Raw genomic sequence first — 21,633 nt, 5'->3', positions numbered from 1 at the left:
AGTTTATGAACAGAAGAGAAATCTAAATCAAATCAGTGTTTGGTGTGACCATTCTTTGGTCTGTGACCAAAAACTGTCTTAAACACCATCTATTCTTCTGGTTACTCCGTTTTTGAAGGAACTCGGCTGGTAGGTTGTTCCAAACATCTTCAAAAATAACTTCATGTCATCCCAGACACACTCCATGATGTTGAGATCAGGGCTCTGTAGGGACCACGCCATCACTTCTTGTTCTTCTTTACACTGACGGTAGTTCTTAATGTCCTTGGCTGTATCTTTGGGGTCTTTGTCGCGCCGCAGAATAAATTTGGGGTGTTGCATGATGGATAAGTATCAGCCTGTATTTCTCACCACTGAGGACACCCTTAATCAAGGGCCAAAACCCCAAGTCCATTTGCAGAAATGCAGCCCCAAGCCTCCACCACGGAGCCTCCATCGTGCTTTACTGTTGCCTGCAGACACTCATTATTGTACCACTCTCCAGCCCTTCAGTGAAAAAACTGCCTTCTGCTACAACCAAATATTTCAGATTTTAAATCAGTCCAAAGCACCTGCTGCCATTTCATTTTTCTGCATCCTTATCCCTATGTTTTCATGCATAGTTGAAATGTCGCTTGGCCTTGTTTCTATGTCAGAGGGATGGATCTGCTGCACTAAGTTTCCTCAGTCGACCACTGCCTCTACAATCCCACAAAAATCACTGACTTTTTGCCACCAAATATCAATGTAACTTAGATTTTTCTTTTGTTCGCTCACTTTGCATTTTGCAGATTAATAAAAAATAGACAATCATTATTTCTATTATTGAAAGCAATCTTAGTTTACAGCACTTTTTCCACACCTGCTAAAAGCGTTTGCACAGTACTGCATTGTAAATATTCTACACACTGTGTTGCATTTAATAAAGAGTTACACAAAGTTATGACATCTCATTTATACTGAACAAAAGTTAGAAAGAAAATAGAATATATTTTCTTTTTTTGTTCCAGCTCCCACACGGGGAAAGGCGAAAGTAAGCACTTAAGTTTCATCCATCATACTTTGAAATGAGACAAGTTACTCAACACCGCTTACACCTAGTTGTTTTTTTTTTAATCATCCTTTGTGTTCTCTACTTGCATATATAGACCTGAGTCTGAGTCTCCGTGTAATGAGCTATATTTATCAAATTGGGCATGTTTGTGTCGACGCTGTCTCAAACATCACCCCGCAGTATTACAGCCTACAGATGCTTCAGTGGCGTAGAGTTTGGCTTGGGATGCCAGACATGCTTTCGGGTGCAGTCATGGTTTGAAGGCTGGGGAGCCTACGAGTCTGGAAGCTTCCTTGTTAGCCGCGGTGAGGGACGATCACCTTCCTTTACGCAGAGTCCTTCGACGCGTTTGATTTCACGCCTCAGTGCGTCTCAGCTCCATCTGCCTGAACGCCGTGGCTCGTGTCAGTCTCATGCCGTTTATCCAACCAAATGAATACCTTGACAGATTTATACACAAACTTAGTGATTGAGACTTTACATGCATTCTGGGAACACATTTTTTAAAATTTTGACACGGATTATATTCTTGTCCAAATCTGACTTCTTCTGTTGTTCTTATTCATATCATCAATAACAATACGTATTCAATGATTTTGCGTATTTTAATCTGACACAAATATTAAGGGATTTTATTAAATGCTGGAAGAAAACAAAGAGGGAGTCCGTATGTCTCCCTATATAGTTTATGTAAGAAACAAAAGAAAAAGGAAAAAGGGTGTAATAGTGATTCCATTTTCTGTACGTACTTCAACAAAGGATCACTGTCCTCCGAGCATGCACAGATGGATACCCACGCTATAACCAAGACAAAAAGGGTCCCAACCGAAGCCTCTCTTGAACTTTTTTTTTTTTTTGTCTTATCTCGAAGGGCCAGCAGTTCCCAGACTGGACTTGATGGCAGTTATTTGGGGCCCCAAGGGGCAGGGCGCGTGCAACACCACGCATCTGTAATGCTCGACAAACGAAGAGGGTTAAAATCCCTCGAGCTATAGCGGACCAGCTTGCATTCGAAGAGCAGCTTTATCTTTGCCGAAATTCGCGGCTTTAAATTATATAGACGTTTCACTTTGATGCACAGGCTGCTGCTCTCCTCTTAAACCTGAGTGCTTGGCTAAAACACCCCGTACGCAAAAGTCGTGCGTAAATCATACGTACCCCTTTTGAAAAACTATATTAAACGCGAAACGAACTTTAATTTAAATAGTTTTAAGAGTATTAAAGAGCTAAGAGTTGTGTTGCATCCTTAAAATGTACTTTTTGGTGTGTTCTGTTGCATTAGACGTCTTTTTGTGTGTTTAAACGTGGGTTGTATTGTATTCCCTATAACATGTTATTTATTCTTTGGTCGTTGCCAGTGTAGTACAATTGTTCCATTGTGTTTAAGAGCTACGACTCACCCCTCCCTCCAAAAAACAAGACGGAACACAAAACCATAGCTGAAGCACACTGATGATGAGAGAACGGGAGCAGGAGCCGGGATGCTGATGGGAGCGGCAGTGGCAGACAGGGGAGGAGGAGGGGATGTATGTGTGTGTGTGCAAGGACGGATGGGGGCTGTGGGGGTGTTCCCATCTGTTGCGCGGTCGTGGCGCGTGCCGAACGCGTGAATCCTACTGGCAGCACACAGACCAGTTCAGTCTGCGACCAGCAACAGCGCAGAGAACTCAAACCATCTTAGTGCGTTGAAATAAAAAGCGTAAAAGTTTAAGTTTGCCACACTCTGTTACTCTATGCGGAGGTTACAGGACTAGGACTTGCAAAGATGTCCTCTCTTTTGCTGTATCGTATGCGTATTTATCGACGCGTTTTTCCATTCAGCGTTTGAAAACACACGCACACTGCATGACTCTTTTCTGTCATTAATGTTAATGTATGCGTATGCGCCACAGATGCACGCATCTCTTTGCTTGTATGGACATACTCCTCCCTCTAAACCACAGGTAAACACCGTGTTGTTGATACTGGAAAGAAGCTGCTGAAGGCCCACAAGCAGATGTTAATCCATACATAGCGTGGCTTGGGTATCTGGTTTATTAATTTTGAGAATAGATTAGTGTCGTCACCTCCGATTCACTCTGGGCTCTGAGTTTGTTTTGTTTGCTGCAGGAGTCCACACGAGCATCCACAAACGCAGTGAATTTAAGTGTTTATGTGGCATATGATTTATTTGGATGTAGCTTTTTATTTGCTTGTTCATTTATAGCAGCTTTGAAGTGTCTCATGAGAATGTATTTCCCTGGTCCCCCCGTTTGTTTATGGGTTTCTTTCAGTTGAAAAGCACACATAATGATAAACACATACTATAATAGTTAGTTATCAGTTTATTTTTAAAGACACAGGGATTAGGATGCGGTATTTGCCGTAGAAGATTAGTGAACCTTAACCTGAGACTGAACCTTAATACACATAAGGGGATGGTACCATCCCATCGTCGTTATTCAGATCTTGGGCAAACGTTTAAGCATTAAAATTTAAACGGAGTGAAACGCAACATTATCACAAAACTCAAACCCGCATACCAGCGTATAGACGCAGAGGCTCGATGGGACCAGATGGTCAAGACGGGACCTCTTCTCATCTCCCAGGGGCATCGCCCCCCCCCCGTGTCAAAGCCGCAGTTTAATGGCTTGTGTCCCCTCCCCTCTGACGCTCCGGAGCCGTATAAATAGGAGGCTCTCTGACTCTCCGGCACACTTCAGCTGAACCGCTCCGAGAGCAAGTACCTCCCCTCAAAAAAGCACAAGCAACAAGCAGCAAACGAAATGACTCCCAGCGTCACTACAGAGGCCAGCCAGCCTCTCCCTGCGAGGTCCACCGTGGCCCAGAGGAAACAAGCCAACGAACTCAGAAAGGTAAGGACGAGAAGAGAGAGAAACTACACAGATGTCTCACTAGACATGTTTTCTTGTTTTGTCTGTGCAAATTGCATCTGAATAACGAATTACTCTATTTTGTTCTAGACTCTGAAACCCTTGTTGGAAAAGAGAAGACGTGCTCGCATCAATGACAGTCTGAATCATTTGAAGAGCCTGATTCTGCCCCTTGTTGGAAAAGACAACGCGCGCTACTCCAAGCTGGAGAAAGCTGACATTCTGGAAATGACCGTGCGCTTCCTCAGAGACCTCCCTTCCAGCCCAGTCAAAGGTGAGCGTCCTCTCTACGATGTGAATAACTCAAGCGTATTCTTCATATTTCTCATGCGTTTCATGTGAAGTTCCAGCCACTGATCAAATGTCCCATTTTCTCCATCCAGACTCCGCAGACAGTTACAGAGAAGGCTACAAAGCCTGCCTCCAGCGCGTCTCCGCCCTGCTCCCCAAAACAAGCCTGGATCGAGACGCGTGCCAGCGGGTCAACGACTTCGTGCAGCAGTCCATGTCCTCCACAGTCACTCCAGCCTGCCTGAACTGCTGCGCGCAAAGCTCCAGAGCTTTCCCTCAGTTCCAGCAAAGACTTCAGAGCCTCAAATCCAGCTTCGGCTCCAGAATGGAGAGCCAGTCCCGCAGCAGTAGCGCAGCGGCTCCCAGTCAGGCTCAGTCAGGCCCTCAGCCCGTCAGCGCTGCAATGTGGAGACCTTGGTAGATTGTGGACGTTTATCTTATGTGTGTTATTTATTTTTGCAATGCTTTTTTACCGATATTTATATTAACATGCCAGTAGTGTTAGCATATAAAAAGAATAGTTGAAGCTGCTGTAAAATTAAGTCAATTCAGCGTTCGACTCGTTTAATGCCAGAGGGCACGAGCACAGATCTCACAGAAACTGAAGTCTATGAACTTTTTAAAAATGCAATCCTCTTTGGGGTTTCAGAGATATGGGTTGTAGACAACACTTTTGTAAAACCCCAAGGGTTATTTTGTTTGAGGTTTGCACGATGGACTTAAAAGTATTTTGGTCTGTGCAAAAGAATAGTCTGTAAACACTATGTGTTAAGTAATATTCTATCCAGTGTGTGTACGTGAAAGCAACGTGTTTTGTGGCGTTTCTCTTGTTATGTCAGAAGAAGAATTTCAATAAATAACTTTCGACAAAGATGACCGTGTTGTTTGATCTTTGGTTTTATGGCGGCAGACGGATCTCAGGTTTGTCATTAACCCCAGATTCCTCAGAGAGGATTCTCAGGGTAGTGAAAGAAATAAAAAAAAGAAATGGCGCGCAAACGCATAAAGCCACAGGTCAGCCGGAGCCCATTGATGCTGCGGAGCAGCTGCTCCATTGTTGCTGATGTGAGGCGCCTCTTAAGTTGCCGCCAAAATTGTGGGAAGAAGTTGGGATGTGCGTGTGTGGTAGGAAACACACCGACATCACTAGGGGTAGATCATAAGGACAGTTTTGGCATAAACACACAAACATGCAGCGAATGGGATATATGATATAATTAAGATATTATCATATGCCTTTGAATACATATGGTTGGGTTGTTTTATTTATTTTTTTTTATGTTTAATATGTTGCTTATTCTTTATCCATGCTGGTACAGTGTATTCTAACTTCTTTTTCATTCGTTTTTTTCTTTTTTGAAAAACTAAATAATTTTCATCGTTTGCTCACTACGTACATGTGTATGGGCCATTTATCCTTTCACTGAAAACTGGCCAATAATGACCAATATGAAGAGTTCCTTTAATAGAATGTTGTTGTTTCTGAGCTTTGTAAGACTGAAACAAATGAAGCATTGAGGAGGATGATAGGTACCTCTTGTCTCTACAGACTGCATTATATGGAAACATTCTGTAAACTTTAAACTCTGAAAACTACAAGAATCGTTGGAGAAAATTGAGTCAGCCGATACCATTCACAAATACTTTCTTAACAGTACAGACCTTCAAAATGTCCTTTAACATTGAATTCAATGAGAGAATAGAAACGGACGGAAACTGATTTATTCCTCAGATTTATATTGACATTTATAAATAAATGTAGAACTTATGTTGAGGGCAGAGCAGCCTAGATGAAAACGTATCTCATTCAGAAAAAAAAGAAAGAAAAGAAATGACAGAAATTTGAGGTAAGTTCATTTATTTTATCAGAAATATTTCTTAACTTTGCATCTCGAGCGGAGATGAAGACAGCAAATTTGCTTTTATAGGTCGGAGAAATGTTAGTTGTTGTTATACGTGTTGGTGTCTGAATTGGTTTTGTTATTTCTTGTCTTTACACGTCTTTGTTTTGCTGGTGGGAATAATGGAATGAGAGAGTGAATGATGTGCAGTTTATTTTGGAATATCTAAATAAATCTTACAAAACCAGTGTTGAACTCCTGCTGAATTATAACAGGTGAATGGATTTCTCAAATTTTAGGCAGCAGTTAGTTGCTAAACATGGGGGAAAAGTTCAAGGAATATCACAGAGTTTTATTTTCATTTAATATACTGTATAGCACTGACTTCTTATAGTGTGACATGGATGCTTCTCCCTCATCCACTGATGTAGATCACTTTTACTTCTATTACATGTGCGTGTTTTCATTAAAGCGTGTGGCCACATAATGGTTGTAATAATGAGTTGTAATAATCTATTGGAATGATCATTTTCAAATTATGACTGTATACTATATGCTGTGCTGCATGCATTAATTTATCGGCTTGCTTCTGATTCCCTACACAACCCCCCTCCCCTCATCTCCACTCTTCTCTTCCAACCCAACCCCCTCTCTCTTTTACCTAGCTTGCCTCAAGCAGAAAGCCCAGTACCATGGCATCACTTCTTCGTCCGGTGGTTTTGTTCTGTTAAACGTTCAGACAATACTGTGATTAATATTGATATATGAAATTCAATTTACCAGCAGATCTTTTTTTTCACCATTCTGGTATAACATTTTGACAAAATACATCATCACCAGAACAATTTTAGCGCTTTCTGTATTGACTGTTCTACAGAAATAATGTTATCTTTTATAAATGTGTTTCCTTACACCAGGGGAGAAGGCTGATACACACCAACTTAAGCCTTCTACTTGCCAGTGTACATAGTACATAATATGTACTTTCAGTACATGTAAGAGTTGTTCCACAGCTAATTAATGCCGACATTTGCGCTGTGTATAATATCCTAATTCTGCCCATCCTTGACAGAGAAGGATCAAACCATGAGTCATTTTTAATTCATATCAGAGTTGGTGCGACTCGTGAATGTTTGCCAATAGTCTGATGCCTAGCAGAGTAGCTAAACACCTGAAGAGGAACTGAAAAGAGTGTTCATCTGAAAGGCCACTGACTTATCATAATTGCATACGATTAAGTATATCTCTCTTTGAAGCTCTCTTTTTGTGTTACAAACACCAATACATCATAGGCAAAGAGTGGAATTCTGCAATCATGATACAACATACAGACAATGCAACTATGGTCAACCATGGTCAGCAACAATACTCAGGTAGGCTGTGGCATTTAAAACATGCTCAGTTTGTACTAAGGGGCCCAAAGTTTGCCAAGAAAATGTCCCCCACACCATCACACCACCACCACCAGCCTGAACCGTTGATACAAGGCAGGATGGATCCATGCTTTCATGTTGTTTACGCCAAATTGTGACCCTGCCATCCGAATGTCGTAGCTGAAATCGAGACTCGTCAGACCAGGCAGCGTTTTTCCAATCTTCTATTGTCCAGTGTTGGTGAGCCTGTGTGAACTGTAGTCTCAGTTTCCCGTTCTTAGCTGACGAGTGGCCCCCGGTGTGGTCTTCTGCTCCCATCTTCTTCAAGGTTGGACGCGTTGTGCGTTCAGAGATGGTATTCTACATTCCTTGGTTGTAATGAGTGGTTATTTGAGTTACCGTTGCCTTTCTATCATCTCCAGCCAGTCTCCTCTGCCCATTCTCCTCTGACCTCTCACATCTACACAACTGCCGCTCACTGGATATTTTCTCCTTTTCAGACCGTTCTCTGTAAACCCTGCAGATGGTTGTGCATGAAAATCCCAGTAGATAAACAGTTTCTGAAATACTCAGACCAACAACCATACCACGTTCAAAGTCACTTAATTCCCCTTTCTCCCCTATTTTGATTCTCTGTTTGAACTTCAGCAAGTTGTCTTGATCACCTCTACATGACTAAATGTATTGAACTGCAGCCTTGTGATTGGCTGATTACCTATTTGGGTTAACAAGCAATTGAACAGGTTTTCCTAGTTAAGTGGCCAGTGAGTGTAGTTTAAACCCTCAATGAAGCCAGAGCTCAAGCCAAATGTCAAAGTGAATTTGATATAAACCAACAGACAACAACATGCTGGACTGAAAATATTTTTGCGACCTGTACTTTCAGCCACAATTCCAGCCGTGAGTCTGGAGGGATAGTCTAGTATCAGCTTGGCGCATTCAAACAATGTAAACGTTTCAGAGCATTTTTCTCTTTCCAAAGTCATTTTGGGCTGCAAAGTGATCATGAGGGATCTTATTTTCCAGTCAAGACCTACATTCTCAGATCTGCATTTGACTTTATACCTGAACTAATTTATTTAAATTGTTTTTTTGTTTTGTTTTTTTACCAGACCACATCAAAATTCCTTTCAGAGTATTTATTTGGGTTCTTTTAACCTCTACCCTCTCAATGGTGTACTGTAGAGAATCATATTGTAGGTCTACGTCGGTGTGACCTGAAAGCTTCAGAGAAGGCTGACACCTTCCCAAGTTACCAAGTTTTTTGCTGCCCAACAAAACCAAAATGTGCTGTAACTGTGGTGACATACAGTGGTGGAAAAAAGTTTTTCGGAAACCTTGAAATTTTACGCAATCTCAAATATTATCACAAATGCAAATTAAATTTATTTTTATTATTGTCCAGAAGAAAAACTAAAATTCTTTACAGTTTCAACATGTCATTTCTCAATACTGTTGGTATCAAAGTCAACAGATAACAGAGAATGTGTTCAAAACTGAACAAAAACTAAATAAACCATCACATCATCAAATTGATATTTAGTAATCCCGCCGTTAGCAGTAGGAGAGCTCTAATTATGGCTGTTTCACACTGTTGAGGGTTAATCTTGCCTCATTCTTGTTGAATTACTGCTTTTAATTCTTCTAAATTCTTTGGTTTATTCTTTGAAACAGACCTTTTGATAATCCACCACAGATTTTCAGCGGGGCTCATGTCTCATGGGATTGAGCTGGCTACTCTTAGACCTGGATACTGTGCTCCTGCAGCCAAGTTCTACTGGCCCTGGATGTGTGGCAAGGGCCATTGTCTTGTTGAAACATGCAGTTTGAACCTTGACAGAACAGAGCACGTGCAGAAGGGAGCATGTGGGTTTGGAGAACGCATCCCCAAACCATGATACTGCCTCCACCATTTTTGACAGTAGGTACTGCACATACTGGAGATAATGCTTCGTCTGGCTTTTTGCGTACCCTCAAATTAGCAAGAGGAAGATAAATTTGGAAACAGGATTCATCTGACCACAAAATCTTGATCAGAGGCTTTTTGACAGCCTTGTAGGACCTTAAACCATGATATAAAAGCTGACCATGTACAAAGGTGGAACACTAGACACCAGTTTGGTTTGACCACCTCCTGTGATGTCATTCAGCAGTGTTCCCTGCACATGTGGATCAGGATGCATTCATTTCTTGCTAAACAAACCTTTGGATGCTCAGATCCTGGTTTGTCTTCCAAGCTGTTGGTTCGTCCAACTGCTGAAGGACTGCATCTGCACTTCCTGGTGATCTGGCCAGCTGTACGCTTCCTGGCTGAGAATCTGGATCTTCAGGCGTGTTTCCTGCATTAGGTTCCTTGTTTTAGTCATTTGGTCTCTGAAGAACTATCAAATGTACGGGCTTTATATAGACACAAAACATGGCAACAGAAAAATGTGTCTTTTAATAAAAAGCACGGCCTTCATTAGTGGATAACTGGTACTAAAATGACCCAATACTCAAAATGTCTTGTGTGTTTTTCTAAAATCAATCAATTTTAAGTTTTTAATGGTTGCATCTATCTACACATAACCATTTGAACAATTAATTTTTTATTACCATGAAGTCAAATCTGCGCTCAAAATCTCAAAATCCAAGCACAAAATCTTCATACTGACAAATATAAAGTTGTGCACAAAGATCAAATACAAGTGTTACAGTCAAAACAACAGGGAGGTCGTTCCAGAAATTATTTATTTGAGAGGTTGTTCAGCTGCAACTGGGGTATTTTTTGTTAACTTCTACCACGAGTTCCTGTTTCATTGTTGATGACTGTGAAACTGTTTTGATCTCTTGGTGATCATGTGTGTTTATAATATTATAGCTGGCTGGATGGGGTGTTTTCCATTGTTTTAGACTCAAGGAAAACGCCCGGTTTGCCTCAGCTCACACCACGCTGCGGCAAAAGTCACTGCTTCTCCCCCATCCCACTCTTAATTCCCATCGAGTGTCGGTACATTTTCAGACAAAGGCTCCCTGTTATCCGGCCTGCACAGATGGGTTGCAGACGCCGAATTTGCTTGGGAAAAGACAAAGGAGGACTCTAACCGTAAGAGCAGAACCTAGAAGAGCCGATGCCCCCCTTTGCACACAACACGCGCACGCAAACGCACACACACACACACACACACACACACACACCATCATCATCAGCAGCACCATCATCCCCCGATCCCAGCGGGGCGGTGAGGGGCGCGTGCAGCAAGTGTGCCTCTCAATTTCAGCGCAGCGCTTGGCTTTGTTGAAGTACGATGGAAGCATGTTTGCTTGTTTGCATGATGCTGACCTTCACACTGAGCATTTATGTATTTACATTTCAAGTTGCAGAAAGATACATGAAACTCCTAAACTCGTCCCTATCCCATATTGGCCCATTACAGTACATATTAATATCCAGTTGTCCCATAAAAAGGGAGTTGATCAAACTGCATGAGTGGTGCAAGGAGCACATTCAACTTAACTCCAACTTAACCCTAACCCTTTAACTAAAATTGTGAAGAACGAAATATCTGACTGCATAATTGTGTTACTCTAGTCTATTATTGTAGAGCTGCTTCCGTTTTGTGAAACTATATGGACAGGTTATGCTCACGGACTGTGTTTTCCTGTGTGAGCAATGTGCAAACAAAGAAGCGTCCTCCCAGACAAACATATTTCATCCTCAACAACAGACTGAGCTTGTGTTTGGTCTTCGTCATCTAGTATTGATAAACAAGCATTTAGGGAAAGCTTGGACGCTGAAATATCCGAGAGTCAAGCTGAAGGCGTCAACTGCAGCACGGGGGGCATGGGGGGGGGGGGAGGGGATGAGGGGGAGGAATGGGTTGTTTCTGTTGGACTCTAACAACGTGGACCAATAACAAGCATGCAGATGGGATACCCACGCCAAAACTGCGTGGAGATCATGTGTCTGCGTAAAGTTTATAGAAGGAAAACACGAATGTGTGCGTGCGTGCGTGCGTGCGCATGGATGGGAGATGGATAGATCCACGGTGGGTCAGGGATGCCGGTGAAGGGGAGTGTGGGGGTGGGGTCATTAGTGGAGGTTAGGATGGGTGGGGTGTGGAGCTCTGTAACAGACAGCCATCTGGTCCCCGTGGCGCGTGCTGCGCGCGTGGTTCCCCCGAGTGCAGTGGCATTTGATGGATTGTCATGTCTCTCCAGTTTTTATTTAAAATCTGGAAATATTTCGTTCGTTTCCGCTCGACATCTGACAGAATATACAGCTTAGTGGTCAAATACATTAATTGCAGGTAAACAGTTAACATGTTTAAAAAGTAAAACGAGCTTGAACGCAGGGTCATTTTATGTTCCGTGGATGCTATTGTCATTGAAAAAAAAAAAAAAAAAAAAAAAAAAACATACACGCTCTCGACCATCCAGTTTTTCTGCCCCCACCTCCCAGCATGTGGCGTTAGCAGCAGAAGTGGGATACACCCTCCAGGTAGAGACTCCCCCGGGCAGGAACTGCATAAAACGTCATATGCAAAACTATTGTTGTCAAAATCTAAGAGCAGATGTTATTTGAAAGTAGCGTGGCTTGGGTATGTGATTGGAGAATCTGCATCGGTGTAGACACTCCATACATGCAAGCCTGACCCCTGCCAGCAATGCGTGTATTGCACACTGTTGTTGGATCTGGATTTGTATGGTTATATTTATGTAAAAAAAAATGCTGTGGTATATATCAAATGAAAATACAAATAAGGCTGAGGGAATTATACACACATTTAGAAACACGCTAGAGTGGAACAAGGTTTCAGCAGGTAAAATAAAAAGGCAAAAGGACAAACTGTGAATTAATATTGCTGGCAGATATTGTTTTATCAGTGCGTTAGTTATTTCATAATTAAATAAGGGAATTAGAGCTATACCGTCCACAGTTTGTTGACATCCACGTCTGAGCACTGCGTAATTACGCACAAGTCTATGCATTTTCTAAACACAAACTCGAACGATTCACCGAGTCAAAAGTGTACAAAAAAGAAAGTCCAGTCGTGCATTTTAGCATTTTACGTAAATTAGAGTGTTTTGAGGATTGAGATTTGATGAATGAGAATTGGCTTCATTCAAACTTTAAGCGTCTTTACGCACACATTTCTTCGGCGTTTTGACGCAGATCTTGTTTAATTTGGTCCCCGGATCATAACTCAGACAAGCACCGCAGATGCGCGTGGGTTTAAGAAGCAGACAGATGGTTATCATACTAAAAGTGATGCTTTTGTGTTGTTTTTCATCGAATACCGAGCCACTCCAAATCGTTTTGTTTCGCTTGGGGGCGTACCCGTGACGCACGGAAACCGACGCCACGGACCTGGATATATACCGCAGCTCTCTGCCGTTAGAGCCACATCTTCGCCAGTATCGTTCCTGATCGCTTCTGTGGCAGAAAGACGACGCTGAAAATGTCTCCTAACATGAACTGTGAAGCCGTCCAGTCCTTTTCTCCGAAGCTAACTGTGGCCAAAAGAAAAGAAGCTCTTGAACTCAGAAAGGTAAGTGAAGTGACTGAATTTTCATTCCTTTTAACATTTTCACTTGCATGTTACACACACTACAGTGTATAGATACTAAATGTCCTGTGTTCTTTTCAGACTATGAAACCGCTGATGGAAAAAAGAAGGCGCGCACGTATCAACGACAGCCTGAATCATTTGAAAAGCCTCATTCTTCCCCTCACAGGCAGAGATGTAAGTTATTTCAATACACGTTTTCAGTATATGCATTTTTCATATTTAACCTGCAAACGTTAAGAGTGTGTGTTGGGATAGTTGTCTAACGTTTTCTTTTTGTTTGTTTTCTCCAGAATAATCGCTATTCAAAGCTTGAGAAAGCTGACATCCTGGAAATGACCGTGAGGTTCCTCAGTGACATCCCACCCATTAACACAAAAAGTGAGTTATGGTGTTGATTCTTTCATTTTTGCTGCTAATTGTACGGATAATAGACTCCCATCGCTTCGGACAACAAATCTAATATTTCTTATCCTTTTCAGACTCCGCGGACAGTTACAGAGAAGGCTACAAAGCCTGCCTCCAGCGCGTCTCCTCTATGCTTCCCAAAACCAGCCTGGATCAAGACGCGTGCCAGCGGGTCAACGCTTACGTGCAGCAGTCCATGTCCTCCACCGTGCCCCCAGCCTGCCTGAACTGCTGCGCACAAAGCTCCAGAACCTTTCCTGAGATCCAGCAAAGGCTTCAGAGCCTCAAATCCAGCTTCGGCTCCAGAATGGAGAGCAAGTCTCGCAGCTGCAGCGGAGTGGCTCCCAACCAGGCTCAGCCAAGCCCGCAGGCTGTCAGCGCAGCAGTGTGGAGACCCTGGTAGATTTCTTTCATGCTAAAGTGACAGGTCTCACAGAAACTGTGGAAACACTGCAACGTTTGATATTAGAATCACGTCGAAACAGCGTCGCTTGTAAATACGCACAGTGATTCGCCGCTTCGTTTCCGCCGACGAGAAGCCAGTTTCCTTCGATAAATCGTATAAGTTGAGTATTATATACTTCGGTTTTGCGCGAGTCTTTTGTCCCGTATGGGTTGGCAAATGTAGACAGTCGTATTTTCTTTAAATCTGCATGTATGTATACGTTAAACATTTAGCCCTCTTTGTGGACTAAATGATTAAGGGCTATTGAAACAGCCCTGTAAGACCCAAGGGGTCATTGTATGTATGGATTTGCACATCTAGTCTGTGCAGATGAACTTTGTAGACATCAAATGTCTCAGGAAGTATCTCTGTTGGGATGTTTTTTTATGTTTGCTATTTACAGCAAATCCTGTATATATGTTGAAACCAAATAAAGCTACGATGTCGTGGTTAAATCTTCTTTTGTCATTTTTTTCCCCAGACTTTACGGTTTGTAAGAAATAATCATGTTTTTAACCCGTTCTTTTTATTAATGAATGTATACTATATTTTTAGGCAACTGAAAAGTTGTCTTCTTTCACAGTGGATATATTAAAACAGACAGACTTAGAAATGGGAGATCATGCAGCAAATATTATGCAGCATATATCTATACAGAAACGCATGCTGTTTAATGAACAAAGGCTTGTGTGATACATGTGCCAGGCTAATCTGAACAGAATAAAACCGTTAGACTGACTGAGATGAATGTTATGGTCAAACGCGCCTACAACAGGCGTCACGGGGAACTGCTCCTGGGGTCTTTGAGTACATGCGGTCTCTGCTGCCCTCCACTGGCTATTGTAGGTACGGATGCGGCTGCGCCCTCGATCTGCTGCACGCCAAATTATATCCTAAATAATTTGAATATTTATGCACGCACGCACAAGGCCTTGTTTTTCCCCTCTACTCTCGCATTATAATTTGTTTCCTATTAAGTGCAGCTGCCAGACATCCTCTGCAGGTTGTCTGTGTAAAACCACTAATAAAAGCAGAGATATTACTCCGTCTCAGTTGTGTAATTTTCAACGTTCTTTAATAGGCAAAAAAACAAAAAAAAAAAAAAAAAAAAAAAACAAAAGATAAAAATAGGAGGCCACACGAATAAAGCTCCATTTACCCATCACCCTATTGTTGTCAAAGTCGTAGCGTGGCTTGGGTATGTGTTTGGAGAATCTGCATGACTGTGGACACTCCATACATGCAAGCCTGACCCCTGCCAGCAATGCATGTATTGCACACTGTTGTTGCATCTGCGTGTGTTTATGTAAAATGCTGTGGTATATGTCAAATTAATATGCAAATAAGACTGACAAGGAAAAAGGACAAACTGTGAATTAATATTGCTGGCTGATATTATTTTATCAATGCAACGAGTTTCTCTAGTGTCTCTTTAACTTCTTCCTGACCTCCTACCTTGCTTACTTCCTCTTTTACGTCCTTTTATTTCCTTGTTTACTTCCAGGTTTTCTTCCTTACGTCCTTGTTTACTTTCTTGTTTACTTCCTTACTTACTCCTTTACTTCCAGGTTTCCTGTTTATTTCCAGATTATTTCCTTGTTTACTTCTGGGGCTACTTCTTTAGTTCCTCCTTTACTTCCTTCTTTACTTCATTACTTACTTCTTTGTTTACTTCCTTCCTTATGTCCTCCTTTAGTTCCTTCCTCCCTTCTTTATGTCCTTCTTCAAGGTGTTTTTGTTGTCACGTTCCCTCTCAGACAAAAAGAAATAAATCAACACAGACGACACGCACACAAACGCAACAAAATTAACACAAGCACAAGACAAACCCTTCTGTAAATAACCAAAGTGCTACCGATAAGTCAACGAGTGGGCTATTCTGTACTTACGAGTTCTGAGTCAGAACTGCAGGTGCCGTGGTGGAACAGTTCATGTCCAGTTTTGCAGTTTCTTTACAGTAACCCTTTGTCTACTTTGTAATATTCATACTACTGTGATTTTTATGGTACTATTCTGATTTTGTCTAGTGGACAAGGTTTTACTGTAAAATTTACAGCATTCTACTGTAAGAATCAAACACAGTAATGTTACTGTGTTTATTACAATGCACAACTGTAGATTTCAGCAATTTGTTACAGTGTACTAACTGAAGAACCAGCAGCATGGTTACCGTTTTCTGCGCTGAAGTAAAAAGAACATGGTTTGTTTCTGTGGGTCCAATCTGTCCAGTTGTTTGGGGGTCCAAGAGTTTCATGCACTGCTGTAGTTGAGATGACCAAAAGATGAATAGCCGAACCATAAACATTTGTTATTTGTATACCAGTATGAGTTCTATGTCTCTGGAGGTTCTTAGTCATTCAGGTGATGGTCCATCCAAGAAACTAAAGCTGAAACAAAGGTAACTGGGCTTTCTTGAAATATTCAAACCCATCTCAGTCTTAACAGTCTTAACATCTGTCCCCATAATGTTTCACCCTATTAACACCTTGAGACTGATGTGCTGGTAAGTGGGTCGTTAGAGTACAAGAAAACAGGATCAAAACTGATTCCTCTGACTACAACTATCTGGTGAAATTCAGGTGGGCACCAACCACAGATGTTCCAGATAAGCCCCAACAACCCACCAGTCTTTTAGAACCGAAGAAGCTACTTGGAGTAAATGTCTTCAAGAAACTCTTGAAGTCAAGTTGTTCTGGTTTCAGTTTGTTTTTTGGAGGCTTCAGTCCTGTCACATTCAGACACGAGAACAGTTGTCAGAAAAACCAACGCTGTTGGCAGTTACTCAGCTAATTTGAACAAGGTTATTGGGTGTGGTGTGTGCACTGTGCCATTTACAAATGCTTGCGTCACCAGGTATTGCAAGACTGCGTGGTTTAAAAAGAACTCAACAGTACAGATAACACAAATTCCCCACGACACCAGTCAGTGCTTTGCCGGGTTCTCATCATCGCCGCTCGCAAAATGACACCAAGATATAATTTTCTGAAGCTAATTCGGGGTTCTCTTCACTATTCGTCTTGGACCAGGTAAAAAAAAAAAGTATTTGTTTCAGTTTTTATGGTGGTTTATTTTATTATGGTTAGTTGTTGGTTACAATTTAAAGATTTAACATTTATATATATATATATATATATATATATATATATATATATATATATATATACAAAAGAAGCAATTGAATCACAGAAAATCTATAGACATCTCAAGAACAGGTACACTGATCAGCCACAACATCATAATGAGTCACAACTGTTATGGAGACACAAAAGAGACCTCCACAAAATTAGGAAGGTGGTCATAATGTTATGCCTCATTGGTGTATGTCAGTGTCTAAGATGTTTCAGCTTGTCAGTTGCATCACACAAACCTTGACAGACAGACGACGGGTTGCTCTGGTCAGCTGTTGTCTGCATATCAGTGGGTTTGCTGAGTTAAAGTTTGGCAAGTCATAATTTACCCAGGGCCCAGAATGACAGAAGTTGTGATTATTATTGATTATACAGAGCAGAAGTGGTCTAGAACGTATCAGTTAGGTAGCTTGTAAAAATGTGCTGCCTTACTCGTCCTTTTTTAATAGCTTAAGATAATTTCTCTTCCTCTTTGCAACTCACTGAAAGCTTCTCTTATCAGCTATGTAAACAGGAATAACCTTCCTTCCGCACTTTTTTGTACCATAAGGCGTGCGCGTTTAACAAAGGCCTATCTTACCTGGTAATGTAATTTTACTATGGTTATATTTACACAGTATTGATCAAAAACCCCACCCTCCCCCACGAACCCTCCAGGGGTTAAGCAATTACAGGTAATAAATGAATGACTCAACGGATGTATTTACACCGTGCCAAATTAACATGTTAAATGAAAAATTTGCTATATAAATAACCGGAGTCTGATGAGGAGAGGGGCCTCTGTGGATCATCCCACAGATACTTGATCGGTTTGGGATCTAGTGAATTTGGAGGCCTGGTCAACACCTTGTGCTGTTTTTCATTTTTTGGGTTGCTCCTAAACGGTTTTTGAGTGTGGGCCCATGTCACCAGGATTGCTATAGGGTGGGGGTGCCTGGTCTGGTCTAGATGGATGGTACATGTCTGAGTGACATGGACATGAATGCCAGGTTCAGAGGTGTTCCCGGCAGAACTCTGAATTGTCACAAGACGGCCGATGTTATTTACCTTCTCCTGTCAGTGATCATAATGTTATGCCTGATTGGCGTCAGTTAAAACCAACTTAAATGAAAAGAGACAACCTAAAAGAAAAAGGTACCAAACTCGACCACATGTCCCTTCTTTGCAATCACTTGACAGATGTTGTAGGAGAAAGAAGACGGCTACATTTTTGTCATTACATTATTGTTTGTGACACCTCAGCAGGCTTTTTTCTGCTTCAGTCAGTCGACACTGGCTGCTCAGGTTTTCGCTGTCCTGGTTTGATTGTGTTACTTTTATAGTATGATGCCAGGAAACTTTATAACATGAGGCAATAATTCAAGGATCTGGCAAGACGTGGCCGTGAGCCTACGGTCAGACCCACAGTCTCACACATTCTCTCTTAATCGCAGGTTCATCAAGGCTGAAGAAGGCAACTCGTCGGGCAACGCCCACGGCGGCAGCGTCCTCAAACTGATTGAGGAGGCTGGAATCATCGCCAGCATGCGGCACTGCAACTCACAAAACAGGGTAACAAACAATGTTGTTTAGTATACTACGCAACCTTATGGTCTGTCCCTGATTTTGCAACTTTTGATAATGGATAGACTCATAGTGGATTAACGGGGCAATCATATGGCCAGGTGCTTTTCTTTTATGAACTTGTGTTGTCTTGTGTTGCTCATTCTTCCATGTTCTGACTCTTTGCTAAAGTTTTCTGTTTTTCCTCCATAGGAAAGATGTTTTCCAGCTCTGGCTCAGATGGAGAAGGTGGACTTCCTGTCCCCACTGTCTGTCGGTGAGATCATCCATACCACCGCTGAGATCACTTACGCCTCCAAGCACTCGCTGGAGGTTCAGGTCCAAGTCGTGGCTGAGAATCCCATCACAGGTGAGTCATTCGGTTGTGTATTTGTAGAGCACGCATGCAGTATAGTGCAGTCGAGACTGTCCTTGCATGGTTGTATAAAAGGAATAAGATATTTACTTTACAAAGCGAATCATTTAAAGATTTATTTGAAGGCCTGTGAATTGTCGTTAAGGCTGCATCCTCACCTCGCCAGTCACTCGTCAGTTACTCTAACCCTAACATGAGAGGCTGATAATGAATCCAAACATGAGCACAGAGGCATAAAAGTGATTGTAGTAGTTTTTTTGTTTCGATGTCTCTTTTTGACAAATGTGCAAAGATATGTGTCTTTTGAATGGTGCAAAATTTAATGTTATGTGGAACATAAGTCACGTGGTCTCCTAATCTTCGCTGCAGTGCCTACTGTTTAAACTCCAACTGGGTGGTGTTAAGCTCAATCAGTACAGCACAGCACTCGCCCCATGTGCTGGGACTACAGTCCTTGCCAAGGTTCGAATCCCGCACCGGGTGCCTTTTCCTGCATGTCTTTCCCCCCTTTCTGCCTCCTTGTTTCCGGTCTGTTTCTCACTTTCCTCTCAGTTAAAGGCTGTAAATGCCCCAAAAATATGTTTAAAAAAACAATCCAAGCTTCTAAAATCCCCTTACCGCTGCCCAATGTTTTACACATTTATTTGTAAACACCTTTCAGTAGATCATCTTTTAATGCCACTGTCCCTGGATCAAAATCAGACCTCCACCAAATTTCACACCTTGCTGCGCAGAGCATCACATTCTCTTTATTTGTACCAGTCTTTATCAAAAAATATTTGTACAGTGGCAGCTGATCATGCAGAGGGCTGAAAACATTTGTGGTTCATTGCATTTTATTGCATTTCTCCTAGATAAAAGATGTTTGTTCAGCTCTAAACAACAGGTGGGGGAGTTTAGGAACAACCAATGCTCACCTGGAACTCACATGACTGGATTCTAGTCACATCAGACTCAGGTCGATCAGATAAGATAAGCACCACTTGCAGGTGAAACATGTCCAGTTTGTTCCAACTTAAAATTTTTTATTATGCTCTTTTTTTATAATATAAATCCTTATATTGTTTTTGATTTGAATTTGCATTAATTTACATTATACTTCATTTTACATTTCCTACTCTCTTACTGTTATCTCAACACTTTTCATTCAAGTTCATGGTTGTGTTTTCATTTTAGAAAGTAACATTTTATGTAAGTAGGTTTTTGGAAATGACCTCACTGCGATGTTCTCCTGTTTGATCAACAGAGGGCAGCACACAATAAGTGATGGCGCTTTAAGAGGCACATTAAATCAAACTGCTTCCATGAGATGCTGCATATAGTTGAAATGGATGTTGGTGGTCTGTAATTTTTGTTTATCATCAAGATTACTCCATATTTAACGTGTGCTATACACACATAAAACCATGCACGCACACATCTGTGTGCAGCCTCACACACAGAAACGCACACACAGAGTCCTGCCTCAGGTAAAGATGCAGGGAAGACCACACTGGAGTGACCTTGCATTATCACTAAACCTTTAAATGCCATTGTGGCCAGTGATGCACAGACTGTGACAAAATGTCATGTGCTGACTCTACTCAAAGTTAATTCATATGAAAGTGGGAACTCTCAGGACTTACTGATACATGTAAAGACAATCTAAAATATTTCTTTAACCTGTGGGTTGTGAATGAATCCTCATGGGTGAAAAGATAGCAAAGGGAATGAAAGAGAGTTGGGAAGACGTAGAAAGAAGGATGAGGAAAAGGAGGTGTGAGAAACAAAAGAAGTATCCCTTAGACAGCCGTTGCCCTAGCAACAGGCTTGTACTGGTTGGTTGGCTGGTTGCTGGGCTGGAAGCAGGTTGATGGAGGCGGAGGCAGAGATATGAGGTGCCAGGTGGAGACCAGCATATATAAATGCAGGCATAAACATGGACAGCCCGCTACTGTACACGGCCTATGAGGAAGGACCCCTAAAAAGAAGAGATCAGGAAGAGAGATCATGGTTTTGCACGTTACAGAGTTTAGTTATAGAGTTTATTATCTAGTACAAAACGTCATTTTTGATCACATTTAAACATCAATAATTAGGAGTATCTGCAGCATTTTATTTTGGAACATAAAGTAAACAATTTTGAAGTTTAGTGTCAGGACTATGCATGTGCAGAATAGATGTCAAGGTGGTGGCGAGCTCCTCTGGGAGACCAAACTTTTTCTATAACATCTGTAAAGTTTCCGTGATAATATTAACAATAATGCATTAATATTGGTAAGGCAAGGTAAGGAAACAACTATGGCACATAAACTGAATAGGGATAGCTGTACTTACAGAGAGAATCTAAATATATAGGTTTATATGCTCACATGTGAAATCCATCAGCCTTGACAACAAAAGGAGAGCCAGAGGACAGGCTGCAGCTAATCTCTGAATGAGGTCATATGTATAGGAAGGGAGCGTACATGTGCATGTGTACATGTTTCTTTGTCAGCGTACCTTAACGCCGCTGCCATGCATCTGTTACACCTGAAAGAGATGAAGTCAGACGCGTGCGTTTCCGATTTTGCTGTGCACTTGGATCCATAGTTGTGTCGGCGTGCGCTCGCGTGGCGCATGTACACTTCGTAGATGTGGACATGTGTGCTTTCATGAGTGTTTGGCCCTTTAAAAGGTTCCTGCGGGGCCGAGGGGGAGGAGAAGATAACGGGAGCAGACATTATTTGCTTCTGTCATGTCGGCTTAGCATCAGGCCTCACACACTGTGGCCCAGTCAGCCACGGAACGACGCC

The 21,633-nt window shown here is 41.8% G+C and overlaps 2 protein-coding genes across 2 annotated transcripts in view; both read left to right on the top strand.

The window, feature by feature from the left end:
* The first annotated feature begins 3,741 nt into the window (after positions 1-3,741).
* Positions 3,742-5,068, top strand: hes2.1 (hes family bHLH transcription factor 2, tandem duplicate 1). Its single transcript, XM_047604836.1, has 3 exons — positions 3,742-3,888; positions 3,997-4,180; positions 4,290-5,068. The coding sequence occupies exons 1-3, from the start codon at positions 3,799-3,801 to the stop codon at positions 4,616-4,618; spliced, it is 603 nt and encodes a 200-aa protein (XP_047460792.1). The 5' UTR covers positions 3,742-3,798; the 3' UTR covers positions 4,619-5,068.
* Positions 5,069-12,785: 7,717 nt separating this feature from the next.
* The window catches only part of acot7 (acyl-CoA thioesterase 7), a 48,246-nt gene continuing 39,398 nt past the window's right edge, over positions 12,786-21,633 (top strand). Inside the window, exons 1-6 of the mRNA XM_047576123.1 lie at positions 12,786-12,942; positions 13,042-13,137; positions 13,254-13,341; positions 13,443-13,694; positions 18,377-18,492; positions 18,697-18,853. Of these exons, the coding sequence (XP_047432079.1) occupies positions 12,853-12,942; positions 13,042-13,137; positions 13,254-13,341; positions 13,443-13,694; positions 18,377-18,492; positions 18,697-18,853 (799 nt within the window). The 5' untranslated portion in view covers positions 12,786-12,852. The remainder of the gene's footprint in view (positions 12,943-13,041; positions 13,138-13,253; positions 13,342-13,442; positions 13,695-18,376; positions 18,493-18,696; positions 18,854-21,633) is intronic.

This window comes from Mugil cephalus, chromosome 1 (genome assembly GCF_022458985.1).
Source record: "Mugil cephalus isolate CIBA_MC_2020 chromosome 1, CIBA_Mcephalus_1.1, whole genome shotgun sequence".
NCBI classification, from domain to species: Eukaryota; Metazoa; Chordata; class Actinopteri; order Mugiliformes; family Mugilidae; genus Mugil; species Mugil cephalus.
Note: the sequence above shows the minus strand (reverse complement) of the source record. Positions and strands in the feature narration are given on the sequence as shown.